The following is a 19,046-nucleotide window of genomic DNA, read 5'->3' as shown; positions in this document are numbered from 1 at the left end:
CCTTACAGTGCAGAAGGCGGCCATTTGGCCCATCAAGTCTGCACCGACAAAAATCCCACCAAGACCCATCCCCATAACACCACATTTTTACCCCGCTAATCCCTCTAACCTCCACATCTTGGGACACGAAGGGGGAATTTGGCATGGCCAATGCATCTAACCCACACGTCTGTGGGAGGAAACCCACGCAGACATGGGGAGAATGTGCAAACTTCACACAGACAGTGACCCAAGCTGGGAATCGAACCCAGGTCCCTGCAGCTGTGAGGCAGCAGTGCTGACCACTGTGCCTCCCTGTAACATGAAGGAAAATCTTTTCCTAAGCAGTGAGTGGTTAGGAATGCACAGACAGAGCATGTGCTGGAGGCAGACTTAATCATGGCTCTCTAAGGGGAATCTGACAAGGGACAATTTGCAGGGTTATTGGAAAAGGGGCTGAGGAGTGGGACCAGCTGAGTTGTTCTTGCACTGAGCGGGCATGGACACAATGGGATGAACGACCCCCTTCTGTTCTGCAACTGTTCCGTTATATTGTATGCTGCAGGTCACTGCTGAAGACAATGGCAAGCAGAATCAGCTGAAGCACTAACAGGGGAAGGGAGGCCTGATCACTTTTCACCCCCACCCAAAGCTGAAGGTTTCAAGGCAAGTCTGCAAAAGGTGCTGCATGTGACCATCGTTACAGAAAATATAACATTTACAATTAAATAGATTACCTTTTTCTTTAGCCACACCAGAGTCTTCTCCTTATTGTATTTATAAAACTTCCGATCACCAATTTCTGAGGGTGGGGGACGGTGGAATAAAGAGAAGAAGGCCATAAATAAAATGGGCAAGCAAGTGTCATAAGCAATATAAAACATTTGAAAATGTGAAAGGGGAAAATAATACTGGAATTTGAGGTCTGACTGAAGTCAAGCATGTTCAGGGTGAAGCTTGCTTCACTCAGTCCAGGGCTCAATATCACCAGGTACCTACCTGTCTTCAGCACCCACACTGTGCTTTTGGGGAAATGGAGGCAATTGCCCACTGACAGATAGATCTTTCCCCTGGGTTAGACTGTTTGTTTGGGGTCAGTGGATCAAGGGATAATTTAATAGAGGGTTTAAGCAGAGCAGATAGAGAGAACCCAAGCCCTCTGGCGAGTGGCTGTTTGAGGTTAGCATTCAGATTTTCCTTCCCCCTCACATAAGGGAGCTGATTTAATTTATTATTGTTACATGTATTAGCATACAGTGAAAAGTATCGCTTTTTGCGTGCTATACAGACAAAGCATACCGTTCATAGAGAAGGAAATGAGAGAGTGCAGAGTGTAGTGTTACAGTCGTAGCTACAGTGTAGAGAAAGGTCAACATAATGCGAGGTAGATCCATTCAAAAGCAGCAGGGAAGAAGCTGTTTTGGAGTCAGTTGGTATGTGTCCTCAGACTTTTATATCTTTCTCCCGACAGAAGAAAGTGGAAGAGAGAAAGTCCGGAGTGCGTGGAGTCCTTAATTATGCTGGCTGCTTAACAGTAGTGAAGAAGGCATTCGACATGCTTGGTTTCATTGGTCAGAACACTGAATACAGGAGTTGGGACGTCTTGTTGAAGTTGTTCAGACATTGGGAAGGCCACACTTGGAATACTGTGTACAGTTCTGGTCACGCTATTTTAGAAATAATATTATTAAACTAGAAAGAGTGCAGAAGAGATTTACTAGGATGCTACCAGGACTTGATGGTTTGTGTTATAAGGAGAGACTGGGACTTTTTTTCTCTGGAGCGCAGGAGACTGAGGGGTGATCTTATAGAGGTTTAGAAAATAATGAGGGGCACAGATCAGCTAGATGGTCAATATCTTTTCCCAAAAGTAGGGGTGTCTAAAACACAAGGTCATAGGTTTAAGATGTGAGGGGAGAGATACAAAAGGGTCCAGAGGGTATTGCTTTCCACACAGAGGGTGGTGAGTTTCTGGAACAAGCTGCCAGAGGCAGTAGTAGAGGCGGGTACAATGTTATCTTTTAAAAAGTGTTTAGACAGTTACATGGGTAAGATGGACATAGAGGGATATGGGCCAAATGCGGGCAATTGGGACTAGCCTAGGGGTTTAAAAAAAAGTGTGATATGGACAATTCCACGCTGTAAAACTCTATGATTGCATCAGAGCCAAGAATAAGGTGACACCACCCACCATAAAATAATAGTTACACAAGGTGTGTGAGAGAGGGGGTAGATTAGGAATTCACAAGGTTCCAAGGCTGTACCTTTTTCATCAGTGAGGTGATGGAGTGACGGCAAAGTCCTCGTACAATTCAGTAAGGTGCTGCACCTGGGAAAATCTTCATCCTTTATGACCTGATCCACTGGCTGAAACTTTCCCTGCTGGGAAGAAAGGAGTTTGAAGAAGATATATGTGACAAAATTATCAAACGACAATCTGTCCCGAGATTAATGGTTGCTGACATTGAATTTCCACCAGTTAAGGAAGTCTATATTGTTTGGCATCACTGATTGTGTTTTCAGCATTATTTTAATTCAGCATAGTTCACAGCAGATGCTAGAATAACTTAGGGATCTCCCAGACTTATTTTTCCAAGCTCCATAGCTACATACCATTGAACCTTGCAGGAAGGGACATATTAATGATATGTCTTCTTTAATTAATATTTATATCCTCTTTAATATTAATTATATATCCTCTTTACCACTGATCTGCATGTATTTCAAGTTTTGCTGTTCTAATCAAAGAAACATTGAAACAGAAGTGGGCTCTTTCTCAGGAGACGAAGGAAATTTGGCATGTCAGCTACAACTCTCACTAACTTTTACAAATGCACCACAGAAAACATTCTTTCTGGTTGTTTCACAGCTTGGTATGGCTCCTGCTCTGCCCAAGACTGCATGAAACTGCAAGGGGTGGTGAATGAAGCCCAATCCATCACTCAAACCAGCCTCCCACCCACTGACCGTCTACACTTCCTGCTGCCTCGGCAAAGCAGCCAGTATAATTAAGGATCCACACACCCCGGACATTCTCTCTTCTACCTTTCTCCATTGGGAGAAAGATACAAAAGCCTGAGGTCACGTACCAATCGACTCAAGAACAATTTTTTCCCTGCTGCCAACAGACTTTTGAATGGACCTACCTCACATTAAGCTGATCTTTTTCTATACCCTAGCTGTGACTGTAACACTACATTCTGCACTCTCTCCTTTCCTTCTCTATGTACAGCATGCTTTGTCTGTATAGCGCACAAGAAACAATACTTTTCACTGTATGTTAATACATGTGACAGTAATAAATCAAATTAAATCAAACTACTGTGGGGACCAATAGATTACTCCCACCATGGACTTCTTTCCTTTGTTATTTTTTGTTTCTACCCAGTCTGATTCCATATCTTGGTCTTCAGTGCCGATATAATTTTTGATTTGATTTACTGTCACATATAGTAACATACAGCGAAAAGTATTGTTTGTTGTGTGCGATACAGACAAAACATATCATTCATAGAGAAAGAAATGAGACAGTGCAGAATATAGTGTTTCAGTCATAGCTAGGGTGTAGAGAAAGATCAACTTAATGCAAAATAGGTCCATTCAAAAGTCTGACAGCAGCAGGGAAGAAGTTGTTCTTAAGTTGGTTGGTATGTGACCTCAGACTTTTGTATCTTTTTCCTGATGGAAGAAGGTGGAAGAGAGAATGTCCGGGGTGCGTGGGGTCCTTAATTATGCTGGCTGCTTTGCCGAGGCAGCAGGAAGCATAGACAGAATCAATAGATGGGAGGCTGGTTTACGTGATGGATTGGGTTACATTTACAATCTTTTGTAGTTCCTTGCGGTCTTGGGCAGAACAGGAGCCATACCAAGCTGCGATACAACCAGAAAGAATGTTTTCTATGGTGCATCTGTAAAAGTTGGTAAGAGTTCTAGCTGACATGCCAAATTTCCTTAGTTTTCTGAGAAAATAGAATTTCTCAGACAGCACAAATCCCCTTATTTTTTGGCAAAGCTATACCACCTCCTTTTCCTATCTGTCTATCCTTCGGAAATAATAAGTAGCCTTGGATATTCAATTCCCAGACCTGGTCTCCTTGTAACCATGTCTCAGTAATCACCACCAAATCATACCCCTTTGTCTCCATTTGCGCTGTTAACTCATTAATTTTGTTCTGAATGTTTCATGCATTCAGACACAAAACCTTCGAGTTTGTTTGATTATCAAATTTCCCTACTCTTGGGCAACGGCCAGGAAAGTGGGGTTGAGGCTGAGATGAGATCAGCAACGCTCATTTTGAATGGCAGGAGCAGACTCAAGAGGCTTAATTACCTTCTCCTGCTCCCAGTTCTTACCTAAGGCATCACACAATCCTATCTCTGTAACCTCCTCCTGGTCCATAATAGTTCCCCCAATTCTTGCACATTCCCCAATAATTTTGCCTTGTCTTCAGGACAGCAATTTGCTTCCTAATCTCCCTCTCCTCCTTTAAGGCAGTTCTTAAAACTGACTACTTTAGGCAAATCTTTGGTCACTTGTTCTAATGCCCGTTAAAAGACATATTTTTGTCTCTCAGAGAATCGAAGGATACAACGAGCAGGAGGGAAAACCGAGTAGTAGCCCAAGGTCAATACGACTGTATTAAAAGTAAAGTTTATCTATTAGTCACAAATAAGGTTTACATTAACACTGCAATGACGCTACTGTGAAAATCCCCTAGTCGCCACACTCCGGCACCTGTTCGGATCAATGCACCTAACCAGCACGTCTTTCAGACTGTGGGAGGAAACCCACACAAACATGGGGAGGACGTGCAAACTCCACACAGACAGAGACCCAAGCCAGCAATCAAACCTGGGTCCCTGGTGCTGTCAGGCAGCAGACAGAGCCTGCATGACGGGCCCACAGTCTTCTCTTACTCCTATTTCTTAAATCTTTCTGCTTCTTTGGCTTGGCGCTAATCGTTCTCTGACTGTACTCCTAGGAAATGCTCTGGAACGTGTTACTGTTTTAAAGGTGCTGCATAAAATGCAAGTTGCGATCTTACTGGCCCATCCTGGTAATGGAGGCCTCAACAATTACTTCACTTGCCTTAATGAAAATACTCAAACGCCCTGCCATCACCTTGCTTATTCTCACACCATTTGGTCTGCGATTGTTTCAGACTGTCCACTTCAGTCATTCACTTGGCACAGTGCCATTAACCTTCGAGTGGCATTCCTGAGCTCAGAGAACTCTTCCCTTACAGATTGACCAGTGCTACCATTAGAATTACTCCCTTGCCATTGCCCAGGTCGTGGCTGTTATTGCTATTACAGCAGGCTTTCCACCAACCTTGTTTTTGGTCAGAGAATCTGAAGAAAACTGTAACGAGAGGGGTCACTGGAGAGGCCTTTACATGGCATGGCTGCCTTTTTACAGTAATCCTGCTGTCGGTGATTAACCTTAGGCAATGAGCAGGGCACCAGCAATGCCCCCTACTCAGCTAGATTGGGGTCAGCCTAGGTGTAAGGGATTAATGTCATTCTAAGCTAGATTAATTGACTCTATTCAGCATTTCAAGTTCAGTCACGCGCAGATTAAGAGTCTACTGCGGTAAAACACATGACTCACCTTTTCACTGGCCTGTATAAGGTACGGCAGAACCAAAAACAACGGGTCCAGGGGAGTAACAAACAGAAGTCTTCCATCTGAAAAGGAAGGAATAGGAATTAACACAAGCAACTGTCGTTCAAATACTCCCACCTGCAGATAGTCACATCCTTAACAAAAACCAAAATAAAATGTCAGATCTTTTCTGACTGGTTGGAGGCTGGTTGGGAGCCGTTCTTATACACAGAATACCTATAGTGCAGAAGGAGGACATTCGGCCCATCGAATCTGCTTGACCACAATCCCATCCAGGCCCTATTCCCGTAGCCTCACATATTTATCCTAACTAGTCCCCCTGACACGAGGGCCAATTTAGCACGACCAATCAAACAAACTCGCACATCTTTTGACTGTGGGAGGAAACTGGAGCAGCAGGAGGAAACCCACACAGACACGGGGAGAATGTGCAAACTCCATCCGCACAGACAGTGACCTGAGACTGGAATTGAACCCGGGTCCCTGGCGCTGTGAGGCAACAGTGCTGACCACTGTGCCGCCCAACTGTATTATCCAACTGAGAAAGCAAATTATCTGGTCACTTACCTCATCATTGTTTATGGAACTTCTTTTAAAAAAATCAATTCTGGGGATTTAGGCACCGCTGGCAAGGCTTACATTTATTAGTGATCCTTAGTTGTCCTGACAACTGAGTAGCTTTCTTAATCATGCAGTGAAGAGTTCAAAGTTTTATCTTTTATGTATATTTTAAATTGATTTTATTTTAAATCTTATTTAATTTACAATATAGGATTTTAGGAATATGCAGGTGAAAAGTGCAGATAACAAACTAGCTTCTCTTGTGGAAAACACGAAACACAAAAGTGCAACTTAATGATCTGACTGATTAGCCAAGAAAACAGTAAAACATCCAAACCCCTACACCGGGGAAATAACAGTGGCACTGAAATGAGAAGGCAATGGCCTAGTGGTATTATCGCTAGAAGATTAATCCAGAAACTCAGCTACTATTCTGGGAGACTCAGCTTCGAATCCCACCACGGCAGACGGTGGAATTTGAATTCAGTAAAAAATATCTGGAATTAAGAGTCTACAGATGACCATAAAACCATTGCTGATTGTTGGAAAAATCCATCTGATTCACTCATGTCCTTTAGGGAAGGAAATCTGCCTTCCTTACCTGGTCTGGCCTACAGCTGATGCCAGAGCCACTGCAATCTCAACTGCCCTTGGGCAACCAGGGTGGACAATAAATGCTGGCCAGCCAGCCATGCCCGTTTTCCATGAATAAAAAAAAAATCTATTAACACAATCTGATAACCATCGCAACACTGTGAACGTAAACTGTCAGGGTCACTTCGCTAATGTGTAAACTGCACAATAACGTCAAACCCATGTTATCTGTACCAAGGGGGCAATTTAGACACTGGTCTAGGATTTGCACTTTTATGGAACCAGGGCACACCTTCAAAATGATGGGATTCTATGTGCCACAAAGATTTCAGTTAGCTTTAAAACAGCAAGAGGAGAAATTCAGTCTGCGCAAATTAGTGTACAAATACAAAGAACAAAGAAAATTACAGCATAGGAACAGGCCTTGCAGCCCTCCAAGCCTGCACCAACTATGTGCATGACTGAACTAAAACCCCCTACCCTTCCGGGAACCATATCTCATCCTATTCATGTATTTGTTCAGACACCCCTTAAAACTCACTATCGTATTTGCTTCCACTGCCTCCCTTGGCAGCAAGTTCCAGGCACCCACCACCCTCTGTGTAAAAAACCTACCTCGTACCATCTCCTTTAAACCTTGCCCCTTGCATCTTAAACCTGTGCCCCCTAGTAATTGACTTTTCCACCCTGGGAAAAAGCTTCTGACTATCCACTCTGTCCGTGCCTCTCATAATCTTGTAGACTTCTATCAGGTCACCCCTCAACGTCTGTCGTCCCAGTGAGAAATCTTTCTAATAATTACTTTGCGTCACTGTTAACCATCACCAGTTTGACAGCACCAGTCAGTGCTATCAAACATACTCAAGTAGCCTGACAGGGCAATTTGGATAAGGTAATAGGGATACCAGACAGGATAATAAGGATACTTACCATGCTGAACAGACTGCCCGATAAACCAAGAACGATACTCTTCATCAAAAGCTTTCACTTCATAAACCTGCCTACCACCAGCATTAAAAAGGTACAAAGCAGCAGTGCCTGAAAAAGAGATAAATTAATTCATACAAGTCCATTTTACAATATCCTGCAACAGTGCGTGTGATTATAAGCATCAATAAATTTTACTGTACAGTAATTCAACCCACAAACAGTTTCATGATAACTCTCCTGGTTTTTTTTTTGCTAGTTGAGGAGACTTTTTTCTCCCACTCACAGAATTGGCTATGATCGGAAATCTGCTGCCTGAAAGGAAAGCAGAAGCAGATTCACTTCTAAAAGGGTAGGATATAACATAACCTAAAAGGTCAGAGGTAGGCCATTCAGGAGACAAGTTAGAACACACTGTAGAAAGGTGGAAATCTCTCATAAAAAGCAGCAGATGTTAGCTCAATTTATAATTGTCAGATTAATAGGTTTTTGCTACTCAAAGGTATGAAGGATACGAAATCAGAGAAAGAAAGTTAACATTTCAGTGGATGCTCAGCATCTGAAGTTTTATGTTGGACGCAGTTGGAATACAGATCGGTCGTACACTTAATAAACGTCAGACGAGGATCAAAGAGTTGAAATTTTTTTAATTCATTCACGGGACATGGGCGTCGCTGAACAGCCAGCATTTATTGCCCATCCCTAGTTGCTCTTGGACAGCAGTTGAGAGTCAATCACATTGCTGTGGCTCTAGAATCACATGTAGGTCAGACCTGGTAAGGATGGCAGATTTCCTTCCCTAAAGGGGATCAGTGAACCAGATGGATGTAGGTCAGACCTGGTAAGGATGGCAGATTTCCTTCCCTAAAGGGGATCAGTGAACCAGATGGGTTTTTCTGACAATCGACAATGGCAATCAGCAGATTCTTAATTCCAGAAATATTTTTTACTGAATTCAAACTCCATCATCCAGGATTCGAACCAGGGGCCCCAGAACATTACCTGAGTTTCTGGATTGATAGTCCCATGGTAATACCACTAGGCCACTGCCTCCAATAACTGCCCACTCCTGTTTCTATGAAGGTTCTGTCCATTTCCTTTCCATTTTTTTGTGCAGCAATCTATGTTCTGTACACATTTATATTCTATCTAATTCCTTCTACAATCCAAACTACTGCCCGCTGTATTTTTAACACTTAATGCAGCCACCTTTATTGTCAGCCTGTCAGCACAACATGCAAATTCAACAGGAAATGGGCCCAAAGGCAGTGAAAGAGATTCAATTGTATAATAGAGATTTGAGTTAATCACAAAGCACGTTGTGATAGATCCAAGAACAAAAAGTTGAATCTCTCATCCTTCTCATCCCAGCACTCATACAAGCAGTCAGGCTGCACACCCCAGCACACGTGCTTAGGCTACATGTCCCAGCACCCGTACGCAGGCCGCGCGTCCCAGCACCCGTACGCAGGCCGCGCGTCCCAGCACCCGTACGCAGGCCGCGCGTCCCAGCACACGTACGCAGGCCGCGCGTCCCAGCACACGTACGCAGGCCGCGCGTCCCAGCACACGTACGCAGGCCGCGCGTCCCAGCACACGTACGCAGGCCGCGCGTCCCAGCACACGTACGCAGGCTATATGTTCAATCTGAAACCAATCTATTAAATATCAGTGAAGTCTAAACCAGCTTTGTTCCACTTGGATTTAATTTTAAACATTTTACCTCCAAAATCTCAGTTCCCATGATAATGCCAGACCCCACATAACTGTTCTGTGCTGATAATACAATGAATAAGTGGGTGGTATCCCTGCCTCTGAGCTGGATGCTCCTCCAGATTCGAGGTCCATTCCAGGACAAGGAAGGTGCGTTAGTAATGCAGTCAAATAAGTTGAGTATCAACATGTAAATCCTTCTAACAAATGCCAATGAGAAGTGCAAGAGTGGATGAGATTCCTGGTCAGCCAATTGATTGAAAGAAAAATGGTGCCTCCATCATCACTAAAGTTTTAAAGTTTACTTATTAGTCACAAGTAAGGCTTACATTATCACTGCAACAAAGTTACTGTGAAATTCCCCTAGTCGCCACACTCCGGCGCCTGTTTGGGTCAATGCACATAACCAGCACGTCTTTCACACTGTGGAAAGAAACCGGAGCACCCGGAACAAACCCTCGCAGACAGGGGGAGAACATGCAAACTCCGCACAAACAGTGACCCAAGTTGGGAATCGAACCCAGGTCCTTGGCATTGTGAGGCAGCAGGGCTAATCACTGTGCTACCGGTTCATAGCTCAGGACAATAACACACACGTAAAAATTATGTTGTCATCATTTGGCAGTGTGAATCTGATTAGTAGCAGCAGACTCAGTCACAGGATTGGGTCCTGTTCAGGCTGACTGAGTGGATTCAGGATGCCTTACTCATGCTGGAGGTCACGACACTATGGGTCTTAGGGCACAGAGCTAAAGAAGAAGAAATCACAAATATGCTTTGCTGAAAGAAGCATTTAAGGAAAAGCTATAAACATGCGGCAGATGGAATTGAAAGGACATGCTTAACGGGGTTAGTGGGAAGAAGGTTGTGTGGAGCATTAACACTGGTAAGAACCTGTTCAACTGACTGGTCCATTTCGTGCTGCAAACTCATTTGCCAATTCATAAAATCCCTACACAGCAGGAGGAGGCCACTTGGCCCATCGAGTCTGCACCAACCACAACCCCACCCAGGCCCTATTCTCATAACCCCACATATTTACCTTGTTAGTCCCCTGACACGAGGGTCAATTCAGCGTGACCAATCAACCTAACCTACACGGAGGAATCTGGAGCACCTGGAGGAAACCCACACAGACACAGCGAGAATGTGCTACCTCCACACAGAGAGTGACCCGAGGCCGGAGTTGAACCAGGGTTCCTGATACAGTGAGGCAGCAGTGCTAACCACTTAGGGACAGAATAGGTAATTCAGAGTCTTGTGCCAGATACCAATCACTTAGCTCATTGCTGATCTGAAACTCCATGCCGTTTACTTGCTTTGGTTCCATTTCTCTCAATACTGTTATCTAACAAAAGATCTATCAATTGCAGTTTTGAAAGCTACAATTGTCCCCCAGCATCCAGTCTTTGGGGGAAGAGAGTTCTTTCCAAGTGAAGTCCACTGTGGAAATGTAGGAAACTAATAATACTGTTGTACACTGGCTACTATGTATTCCAACACAGATTCAGTGTGACGGAACTGTGTACAAGTCTGGTCAACTGTGTACAGTTCTAGTCACCCTATTATTAAAAGGATATTATTAAACTAGAAACAGTGTGGACAAGATTTACAGGGATGCTACTAGGTCTTGATGGTTTGAGTTATAAGGAGAGGCTGGATAGACTGGGACTTTTTCCTCTGGAGCCTAGGAGGTTTAGGGGTGATCTAATAGAGGTCTATAAAATAATGAGGGGCACAGATCAGTTAGATATCTTTTCCCAAAGGTAGGGGAGTCCAAACCTAGAGGGCATAGGTTTAAGATGAGAGGGGAGAGATACAGAAGTGTCCAGAGGGGCAATTTTTTCACACAGAGGGTGGCGACTGTCTGGGACAAGCCGCCAGAGGCAGTAGTAGAGGCGGGTACAGTTTTGACTTTAAAGCATTTAGACAGTTTCTTGGGTTAGGTGGGTATAGAGGGATATGGGCCAAACACGTGCAATTGGGACTAGCTTAGGGGTTAAAAAAAGGAGCGGCATGGACAAGTAGGGCCGAAGGGCCTGTTTCCATGCTGTAAACCTCTGTGACTCTATGACATCCACCACTGCATTTCACTGCAAGTGCTGTGTGACTAGGTTTCTTCATTTGTAGGAAATAACTTATTATCCATCTGTCTCAATGATGAACTTGTTGTTTTTTTCTTGCTAATAAACCATTACCAGTAGGTACATGTATTGTGTATGAAGCTTGATCACGCTCGAATGCTCCACTTGCCTGTTTTGGGATTGCGTAGTCTGGTAAAAACAGGTCCACAATCAGCTTTCTCTGGTGCATTAATGGCAGACTCTGAAAATTGGGGAGACAAAACAAATCAAAATCAGTCAGCTGTAATGAACAAGTGTCTGTGCATGACACCGTCTTCATGCCGTGCACTGATCCCAGATCTCCGACAGATAAACTGGTCAGCATGTCTTTCTGCACAGGAAAATCTGAAACATGGCATTGCCAGAGACTGGGGGACTGATTCTCCCAACAAAAATTCCAAGTGCTGAATTGACGGGAAAGGTGGTGTAATTCACGGCTGTTTTTCCAGTGGGAGTTCAGACCTGAGTCTCCCCACTCTGCGCTGCAGGAGTCACAATCCTGAAGACTATTAAAAACCCAGGATGCGGGACCTATTCACGTCGGAGTTTCACAGCTCCGGATCTCTGCGCAGGGACAGTGGCCCCAATCTGTCAGCCTGCAGTTTGCCGGCCAGCCCGGGACCACCGCAGTGCTGGCCCCCCCACGGCCCCAGGCCAACCCCGACACCACTCCCCTCCCTCATCTTGAAGCAACCCAATCTCCAGCCCCCGGCCCCCCCTCAGCAGTGATGATGCTCAGAGGGCAGTGCCAAGGTGCCCCGGGGCATGGGCACTTTGCCCCTTGGGCAATGCCAGGGGACACAGGCTGGCACTGCCAGGGTGCTCACGTCCAGGGGGCACTATTCCCCTGTCGACCAACCCTTGGGGCGGCCCCAATTGCCCCCCCCTTCACACCAGCGGGGTTTCTCGCTGGTTCCCCGAACATGGGGAGTTAGTCTAGACGCCACCGAAGTGAAATGTTCCTGGTGGGGTGGGGGATGCTACTGGGCCGGAAAATGACATTGAAAACAGATTAAAAACAGATTAAAATCACTTACCTGGTCTTCCCACCGGTTTCCAGAGTGGTCTCGACTGCGCCTGCTCTCTGTCGAAGAGAGACGTGCATGCATGGGGAGCGCATGCGTGAATCCCACAAAACAGCCGACATGTACATCTCCCAATCTAATGCGCTAAAAAACTAGCGTGTCGCGATGGGAGAATCGGGCCTTGGGTTTCTAATGCCGCTTTCATTTTGCGCAAGATGGCTTTGACATGTACCTCAATGCAAGTCAATTCTGTAACTCAGGAAACTACCCGGTGCAGGTAAAGTTCCCCTGAGGTGTGGACTGCACCTGCTGCTGGCAGCTGCTAAAATGACAGTATGAATTCACCATAACAACTTGCATTTGTGTGGCACCTTTAACACGGTAAAACCTTTAACAGTGCTTCTTTGCAGCACAAGCAGGAAAATTATGATGCTTAACCACAAGTGGAGGTGAGTTTTAAGGAGCAACTTAAAAGCGTAGAGGGAAAGACAGGAAGAAAAGTGAGGAGGTTGACGGAAAGAATTCCAGAGCTTAGGCCCTCTGCAGCTGAAGACATTATCACTAACGTTGCAGCAGAGTAAACAAGACTTTCTTTTATTCATTCATGGGACATGGGCATATCTGGCAGGCCAGCATTTGTTGCTCATCCCTAGTTGCCCATACTGAGTGGACCATTTCAGAGGGCAGTTGAGTGTCAACCACATTGCTATAGGTCTGGAGTCACATGTAGGCCAGACCAGGTAAGGACAGCAGATTTCCATCCCTAAAGGGCATTAGTGAACCAGATGGACTTTTCTGACAATTGACAAAAGTTTCATGGTCATCAGTAGATTCTTAATTCCAGATTTTTTAATGTACGAGAGGTCTAAACAAATTATCCAAAGGATGTCACAGAAAGCTCTGGACGGTGATGATCACCTTTAAATGAAAACAGTGCTGTTAGTCTTACGAGGTCTGATCCCAAGCGCTGGACAATGAAAGGGAGCAAGGGAGACTCAATAGACACAAACCAGAGATGAAGAGCTACATGGATGGAAAGTGGAGAAATTGCAGCTGTTTGCCTTACATCAAGGAAGATTAAGAGCAGATTTATTGGTGGCATTCAAAATTATCAAGTATTTTGATAGACCAGGATATGGAGAAAGAGTTTCTATTGTTGGAGGGTCAGTTATTAGAATTAGCAAAAGAATCCGACTGGCGCTGAGAGGAAATTGTTTTAACACAACAATTTGTTAAGAGCTAGAATGCACCATCTGAAAGGCTGGTGGAAGAAGATTCAACAGTAAGTTACAAAAACAAATTAAATTAAGTTTATTTATTAGTTACAAGGAAGGTTTACATTAATAATGCAATGAAGTTACTGTGAAAATCCCCTAGTCACCACACTCCAGCGCCTGTTCGAATCAATGCACCCTAACCAGCATGTCTTTCAGACTGTGGGAGGAAACCGGAGCACCTGGAGGAAACCCACACTGACATGGGGAGAATGTACAAACTCCACACAGACCCAGGCCAGGGATCAAACCCAGGTCCCTGGCACTGAAATTCAAACATTTTCTGGAAAAAAAGAAAAATACTTCATGGCTATTGGGAAATAGCAGCAAAGTGGAACTGACTGGAAAACATTTTAACAAGAGCTGGTAATAGGCCTGCTGGGTCAAATGGTCTTCAGTAGTCTGAGTTTATGATTCTCTGACAATTGGATGAACTGGTAATGTTAGGGTGACCACCTGCAGCTGTGGACAAAGAATGAAAAGGAGGAACCAGCAACTGTAAGGATGACATTCCCTTGCAAATCAGAAAGAAATCTCAAAATTATACAGAGCTGTCCTCCTCTGGGCTCAATAGGCAGAAGTGATATTTATGACTGGTAAGAACGACATGACCACAAAACCATTTGAGGAGCACAGTTTCACAGGCTGTATCTGCTACCAGTGCTCAATATTCATGTGTCTTAATGATGAGTGAACTCTAAGGTCAACCAGCATTTTCTGTTCTTAATTTCAGATTTCCAGCACTGTGTGTTTTTTTATATGTGAGAACTCCGCTGCTCTTTTATGGAAATAATGTTGTGGCAATGCCAGCGTTGGACTGGGGTGGGCACAGTGAGAAGTCTCACAACACCAGGTTACTTGGTAGCACGAGCTTTCGGAGCGCAGCTCCTTCATCAGGCGAGTCAACCTCCCATGAGAATCACCTGACTTGCGCTACCAGCTAAACCTGTTGGACTTTAACAATGGGAATGGTGTGTACAGGATTACTGATGGGCCTCAGTTTAAGGTCTTGTACAAAATTGAAAAAAGGGCGCCTCTGACAGTGCGGCACTGGCTCAGTACTGGAGTGTGAGTCTGGGGTCTGTGTGCAGGAGTTCAGGGGAGAGGGTGTTACCAACAGAGGCAGAGCTGGCAGCCAAAACCACCCCCTTCCCCCCTGTACAGCCATTTCCTGAGTACCTTGTGCCAACAGCACCCACTGGTCAGAGGGTAAGTCCGTCCGTCTGTTTGCCTTGTTGGGCATGGTGCTCCAGGATGTAAGCGGAAGGGAAGGAGCGGATTGTATCTCTTCAGCGATACAATGTTGCAGCTCCGAGTTCCCCGCTCAGAATGGCGCCAACCTGCCCCCCAGCTCATTGTACTGCGGCCGGAGGGGGAAACCTAATCATAACCTTCATTTCAAACAGCGAAACCCCTGTCCCACAGAGACAGAAGGACACCAGTGATCATAATAAAATACTTTCTGGATGTATCATGGATCTAAACGGACTAACAACCCACCCATCCTGTTTATCCGTGGTGACAAATGGAATTGACACCCCTTTTTCTGTGCGCGAGTTGGCACAGTCCTACTTAAAGGGACCCTGCATTCAAAACAGACACAAGCAAAAAAAAGTATCTCTTAAAGTAGGAGTGGAATTGGGTTATTGAGGGGCGGGCACAGCAGTCTAGGAACCTGCCCCAAAGGCGACAAAAATAAATTAAAACAGAAAATGCTGGAAAATATCGGCAGCTCTGACAGCATCTGTGAACAGAGGATAGAGCCAACATTGCACATCAAGACAGAATAGAGCCAACATTTCGAGTCTGGATGATCCTTTGTCAGAACTGGCTCTTTTATGGAAATAATATGCACAGGATTATTGATGGGCCTCAGTTTAAGGTCTTGTCCGAAAAGGGGTGCTTCTGACAGTGCTGCACTGGCTCAGTACTACAATAAAGTCTCAGTCTAGGTGGTTTTAAGGGCTCATTGGCTCTGACAAAAAGTTATCTCGACTCGAAAATTTCTATTCTGTCTCCACAGATGCCGTCAGACCTGCTGAGATTTTTCCAGCACTTTCTGTCTTTGTTTCAGATTCCAGCATCTGCAGTATTTCCCTTTTGAATAAAAAAAATCCTGATTATCAATCTATGGAATGTCAAAGTTAGTAGGTACGTAAGTTTTGTACTTTATGCTGGGGGAGTTTCAAATAATCTTACTGGAACAGCACAGTGGTGAGCACTGCTGCTTCACAGTGCCAGGGACCCAGTTCGATTCCCAGCTTGGGTCACTGTCTGTGTGGAGTCTGCATGTTCTCCTCATGTCTGCTTGGGTTCCTCTGGGTGCTCCCATTTCTTCCCATAGTCCAAAAGACGTGCTAGTTAGGTGCATTGGCCATGCTAAATTCTCCTTCAGTGTATCCAAACAGGTGCTGGAGTGTGGCGATTAGGGGATTTTCACAGAAACTTCATTGCAGTGTTAATGTACGCACACTTGTGACTGATAAGTAAACATTAAACTTTAAAATTTCACAGTAATTGCTATTGCATGGTGCTGTAATCTGCCTGTTGAGAACAGATATTAAATATTTCAGCATGTCTAAAGTCTAAATTGATTGAGACCACATTTAAATCCTGTGTTCAAGGCAAATAAAATGTGCCTTTAAAAATCAATGGCTTTGAAAAGTGTTTAAAAAAGACCATTTAAATCATATATATACATATATCTGAAATATTAAAGTTTATCTACTTATGCAAATACCAACTTCATTATCTTTGTATAACAATCTTAATATGCTAGGTACCTTTAAGCTGTGATATGAGACTGATTAGAAAGAATAAACTGAATTTATATCATGTCTCATTGCATTCTCACAGTACCTCAAAATGCTACATAAACAATGAATTACATCTTGAAGTACAGTGACTATTGGTATGAAGACAGTAACATTCTGATTGTTGAAAAGGAGCACATTTCCACATTAGCAGAATAATACTTGCATTATATGATGCAAAACCTATATAAAACGATATTGATCGCCCTTGAGAAGGTGGTGATGATCTGCCTTTCTGAATATCTGCAGCCCATGTGATATAGGTACACCACAGTGCTGTTAGGTAAGGAGTTCCAGTATTTTCCTTTTAAAATAAAAAAAATCCTGATTATTAATCTATGGAATGTCAAAGTTAGTAGGTACATAAGTTTTGTACTTTATGCTGGGGGAGTTTCAAACAATCTTTTACTGGAGCGGCACAGTGGTGAGCACTGCTGCTTCACAGTGCCAGGGACCCGGGTTCAATTCCCAGCTTGGGTCACTGTCTGTGTGGAGTCTGCACGTTCTCCCCGTGTCAGCTTGGGTTCCTCCGGCTGCTCCGGTTTCTTCCCATAGTCCAAAAGACGTGCTAGTTAGGTGCATTGGCCATGCTAAATTCTCCTTCAGTGTATCCAAACAGGCGCTGGAGTGTGGCGATTAGGGGATTTTCACAGAAACTTCATTGCAGTGTTAATGTATGCACACTTGTGACTAATAAATAAACTTTAAGTTAAAATTTGATAAAAACACCTCCTATGTGTATGAAAGCCTAGTTAATATAAATAACAAATAGCACGGTGGCATGGTAGCACAGTGGTGAGCACTGCTGCCTCACAGCACCAGGGACCCTAGTTTGATTCCCGGCTTGGATCAGTATCTGTGTGGAGTTTGCACATTCTCCCTGTGTCTGCATGGGTTGCCTCTGGGTGCTCCGGTTTCCTCCCACAGTCCAAAGATGTGCAGATTGGGTGGATTGGCCATGTTAAATTGCCCTTTAGTGTCAGGGTGACTAGCTAGGATATGAGGACAGGGCCTGGGTGGGATTGTGGTTGCTGCAGACTTGATGGGCTGAATGGGATGTAGGGATTCTGTGAACAAATGTACAAAATTGGTGATGACTTTCCAAGGCGTTGTGTTAGTGTGGGGCATGCTCCCTGAGAAGGTTTTGGTTTTTTTATATATTTACACATTAACATTCTGCTTAATTTGAAGTATTTTAAAATTTCCACTTGATAGGTTTTTTTGTAAAACAAAAATCAAAATGGGTGACTTGGATTTAATAGACCGTGTCCCTGTTAGTCAGTCTTCTGCATCCAATCCTGACCCCAGTTTGCAAGGCCCTTGGGGCTGGCAACACTGACTGGAATCATTCCAGGAGGCATGTGACATTGCTCACAGTTTGTGAATGTTATTTCATTTCCCTTATTTAGTCCCATGTTGTCGAGTATTTTTGCTTGCAGTTTCGTGCCAGCAGCTGAGTCCAAGAATCAGGAACCCACCTATAAGCAATAACAGCAACTTATATTGATATAGCGCCTAATGAAAATCTCAAGGCACTTCACTGGTGCATTATAAAGCACCACTGGATACTGAGCCACCAAAGGTATTGTTAGTAAAGATGCCCAAATCTTGGTCAAGATGGTGGATTTTAAGTAGCATCTTTGAGTATAAAAATTGGCAGATCATGCTGCAACTGTACAGAACCTTAGTTAGGCCTCATTTGGAATACTGTGTACAATTCTGGTTGCCACACTACCAGAAGGATGTGGATGCTTTGAAGAGGGTACAGAAAATGTTTACCAGGATGTTGCCTGGCCTGGAGGGTATTAGCTATGATGAGAGGTTGGATAAACTTGTTTTGTTCTCACTGGAATGACAGAGGTTGAGTGGTGAGCTGATAGAGGTTTACCAGATTATGAGTGGCGTGGGCAGGGTGGATAGTCAGATGCTCTTTCCTAGGGTAGAAAAGTCAAGTACTGGGGGGGACATAGGTTTAAGGTGTGTGGGGAAAAGTTTAGAGGAGGTGTGTGAGGCAGGTTTTTTGCAGAGAAGGTGGTGAATGCTTGGAATGCACTACCCAGGAGCAGGTACGTTAGTGACAATTAAGGGGCAATTAGACAAATACATGAATAGGATGGGAATGGAAGGATTTGGACTCAGTAACTGCATACGGTTTTAGTTTAGGCAGGCATCATGGTCGGTGCAGGCTTGGAGGGCCGAAGGGCCTGTTCTTGTCCTGTACTGTTCTTTGTTCTTGTTCTTTGTCTTAATGGAGGAGAGTGAGTTGGAGAGGTTTAGAAAGAGACTCCAGAGCTCAGGGCCCAATGGCTCAGCGATTAAAATCAGGATACTCAAGAGTAGTAAAAAGTCGATGAGCACAGATATCGCAGAGGGTTATGGCTGGAGAAGATTACAGAGATACAGAGGGGCGA

General features: G+C 44.3%; 1 protein-coding gene across 3 annotated transcripts in view; it reads right to left on the bottom strand.

The window, feature by feature from the left end:
* rnaseh2b (ribonuclease H2, subunit B) overlaps nt 1-15,165 on the bottom strand; it is a 49,013-nt gene extending 33,848 nt beyond the window's left edge. For 2 of the 3 annotated variants that reach the window (XM_080204261.1, XM_080204259.1), the window contains exons 1-6: nt 15,002-15,165; nt 11,654-11,725; nt 7,691-7,798; nt 5,591-5,667; nt 2,244-2,361; nt 717-781 (exon numbers count right to left, since the gene is read on the bottom strand). In XM_080204261.1, coding sequence (XP_080060387.1) covers nt 717-781; nt 2,244-2,361; nt 5,591-5,667; nt 7,691-7,798; nt 11,654-11,725; nt 15,002-15,065 — 504 coding nt within the window. In that variant the 5' untranslated portion in view covers nt 15,066-15,165. The remainder of the gene's footprint in view (nt 1-716; nt 782-2,243; nt 2,362-5,590; nt 5,668-7,690; nt 7,799-11,653; nt 11,726-15,001) is intronic. The other variant, XM_080204260.1, reaches the window with a different exon arrangement.
* Between the last annotated feature and the right edge of the window lie 3,881 nt (nt 15,166-19,046).

This window comes from Carcharhinus amblyrhynchos, chromosome 15, assembly GCF_965287045.1.
Source record: "Carcharhinus amblyrhynchos chromosome 15, sCarAmb.v2.hapA, whole genome shotgun sequence".
NCBI classification, from domain to species: domain Eukaryota; kingdom Metazoa; phylum Chordata; class Chondrichthyes; order Carcharhiniformes; family Carcharhinidae; genus Carcharhinus; species Carcharhinus amblyrhynchos.
Note: the sequence above shows the minus strand (reverse complement) of the source record. Positions and strands in the feature narration are given on the sequence as shown.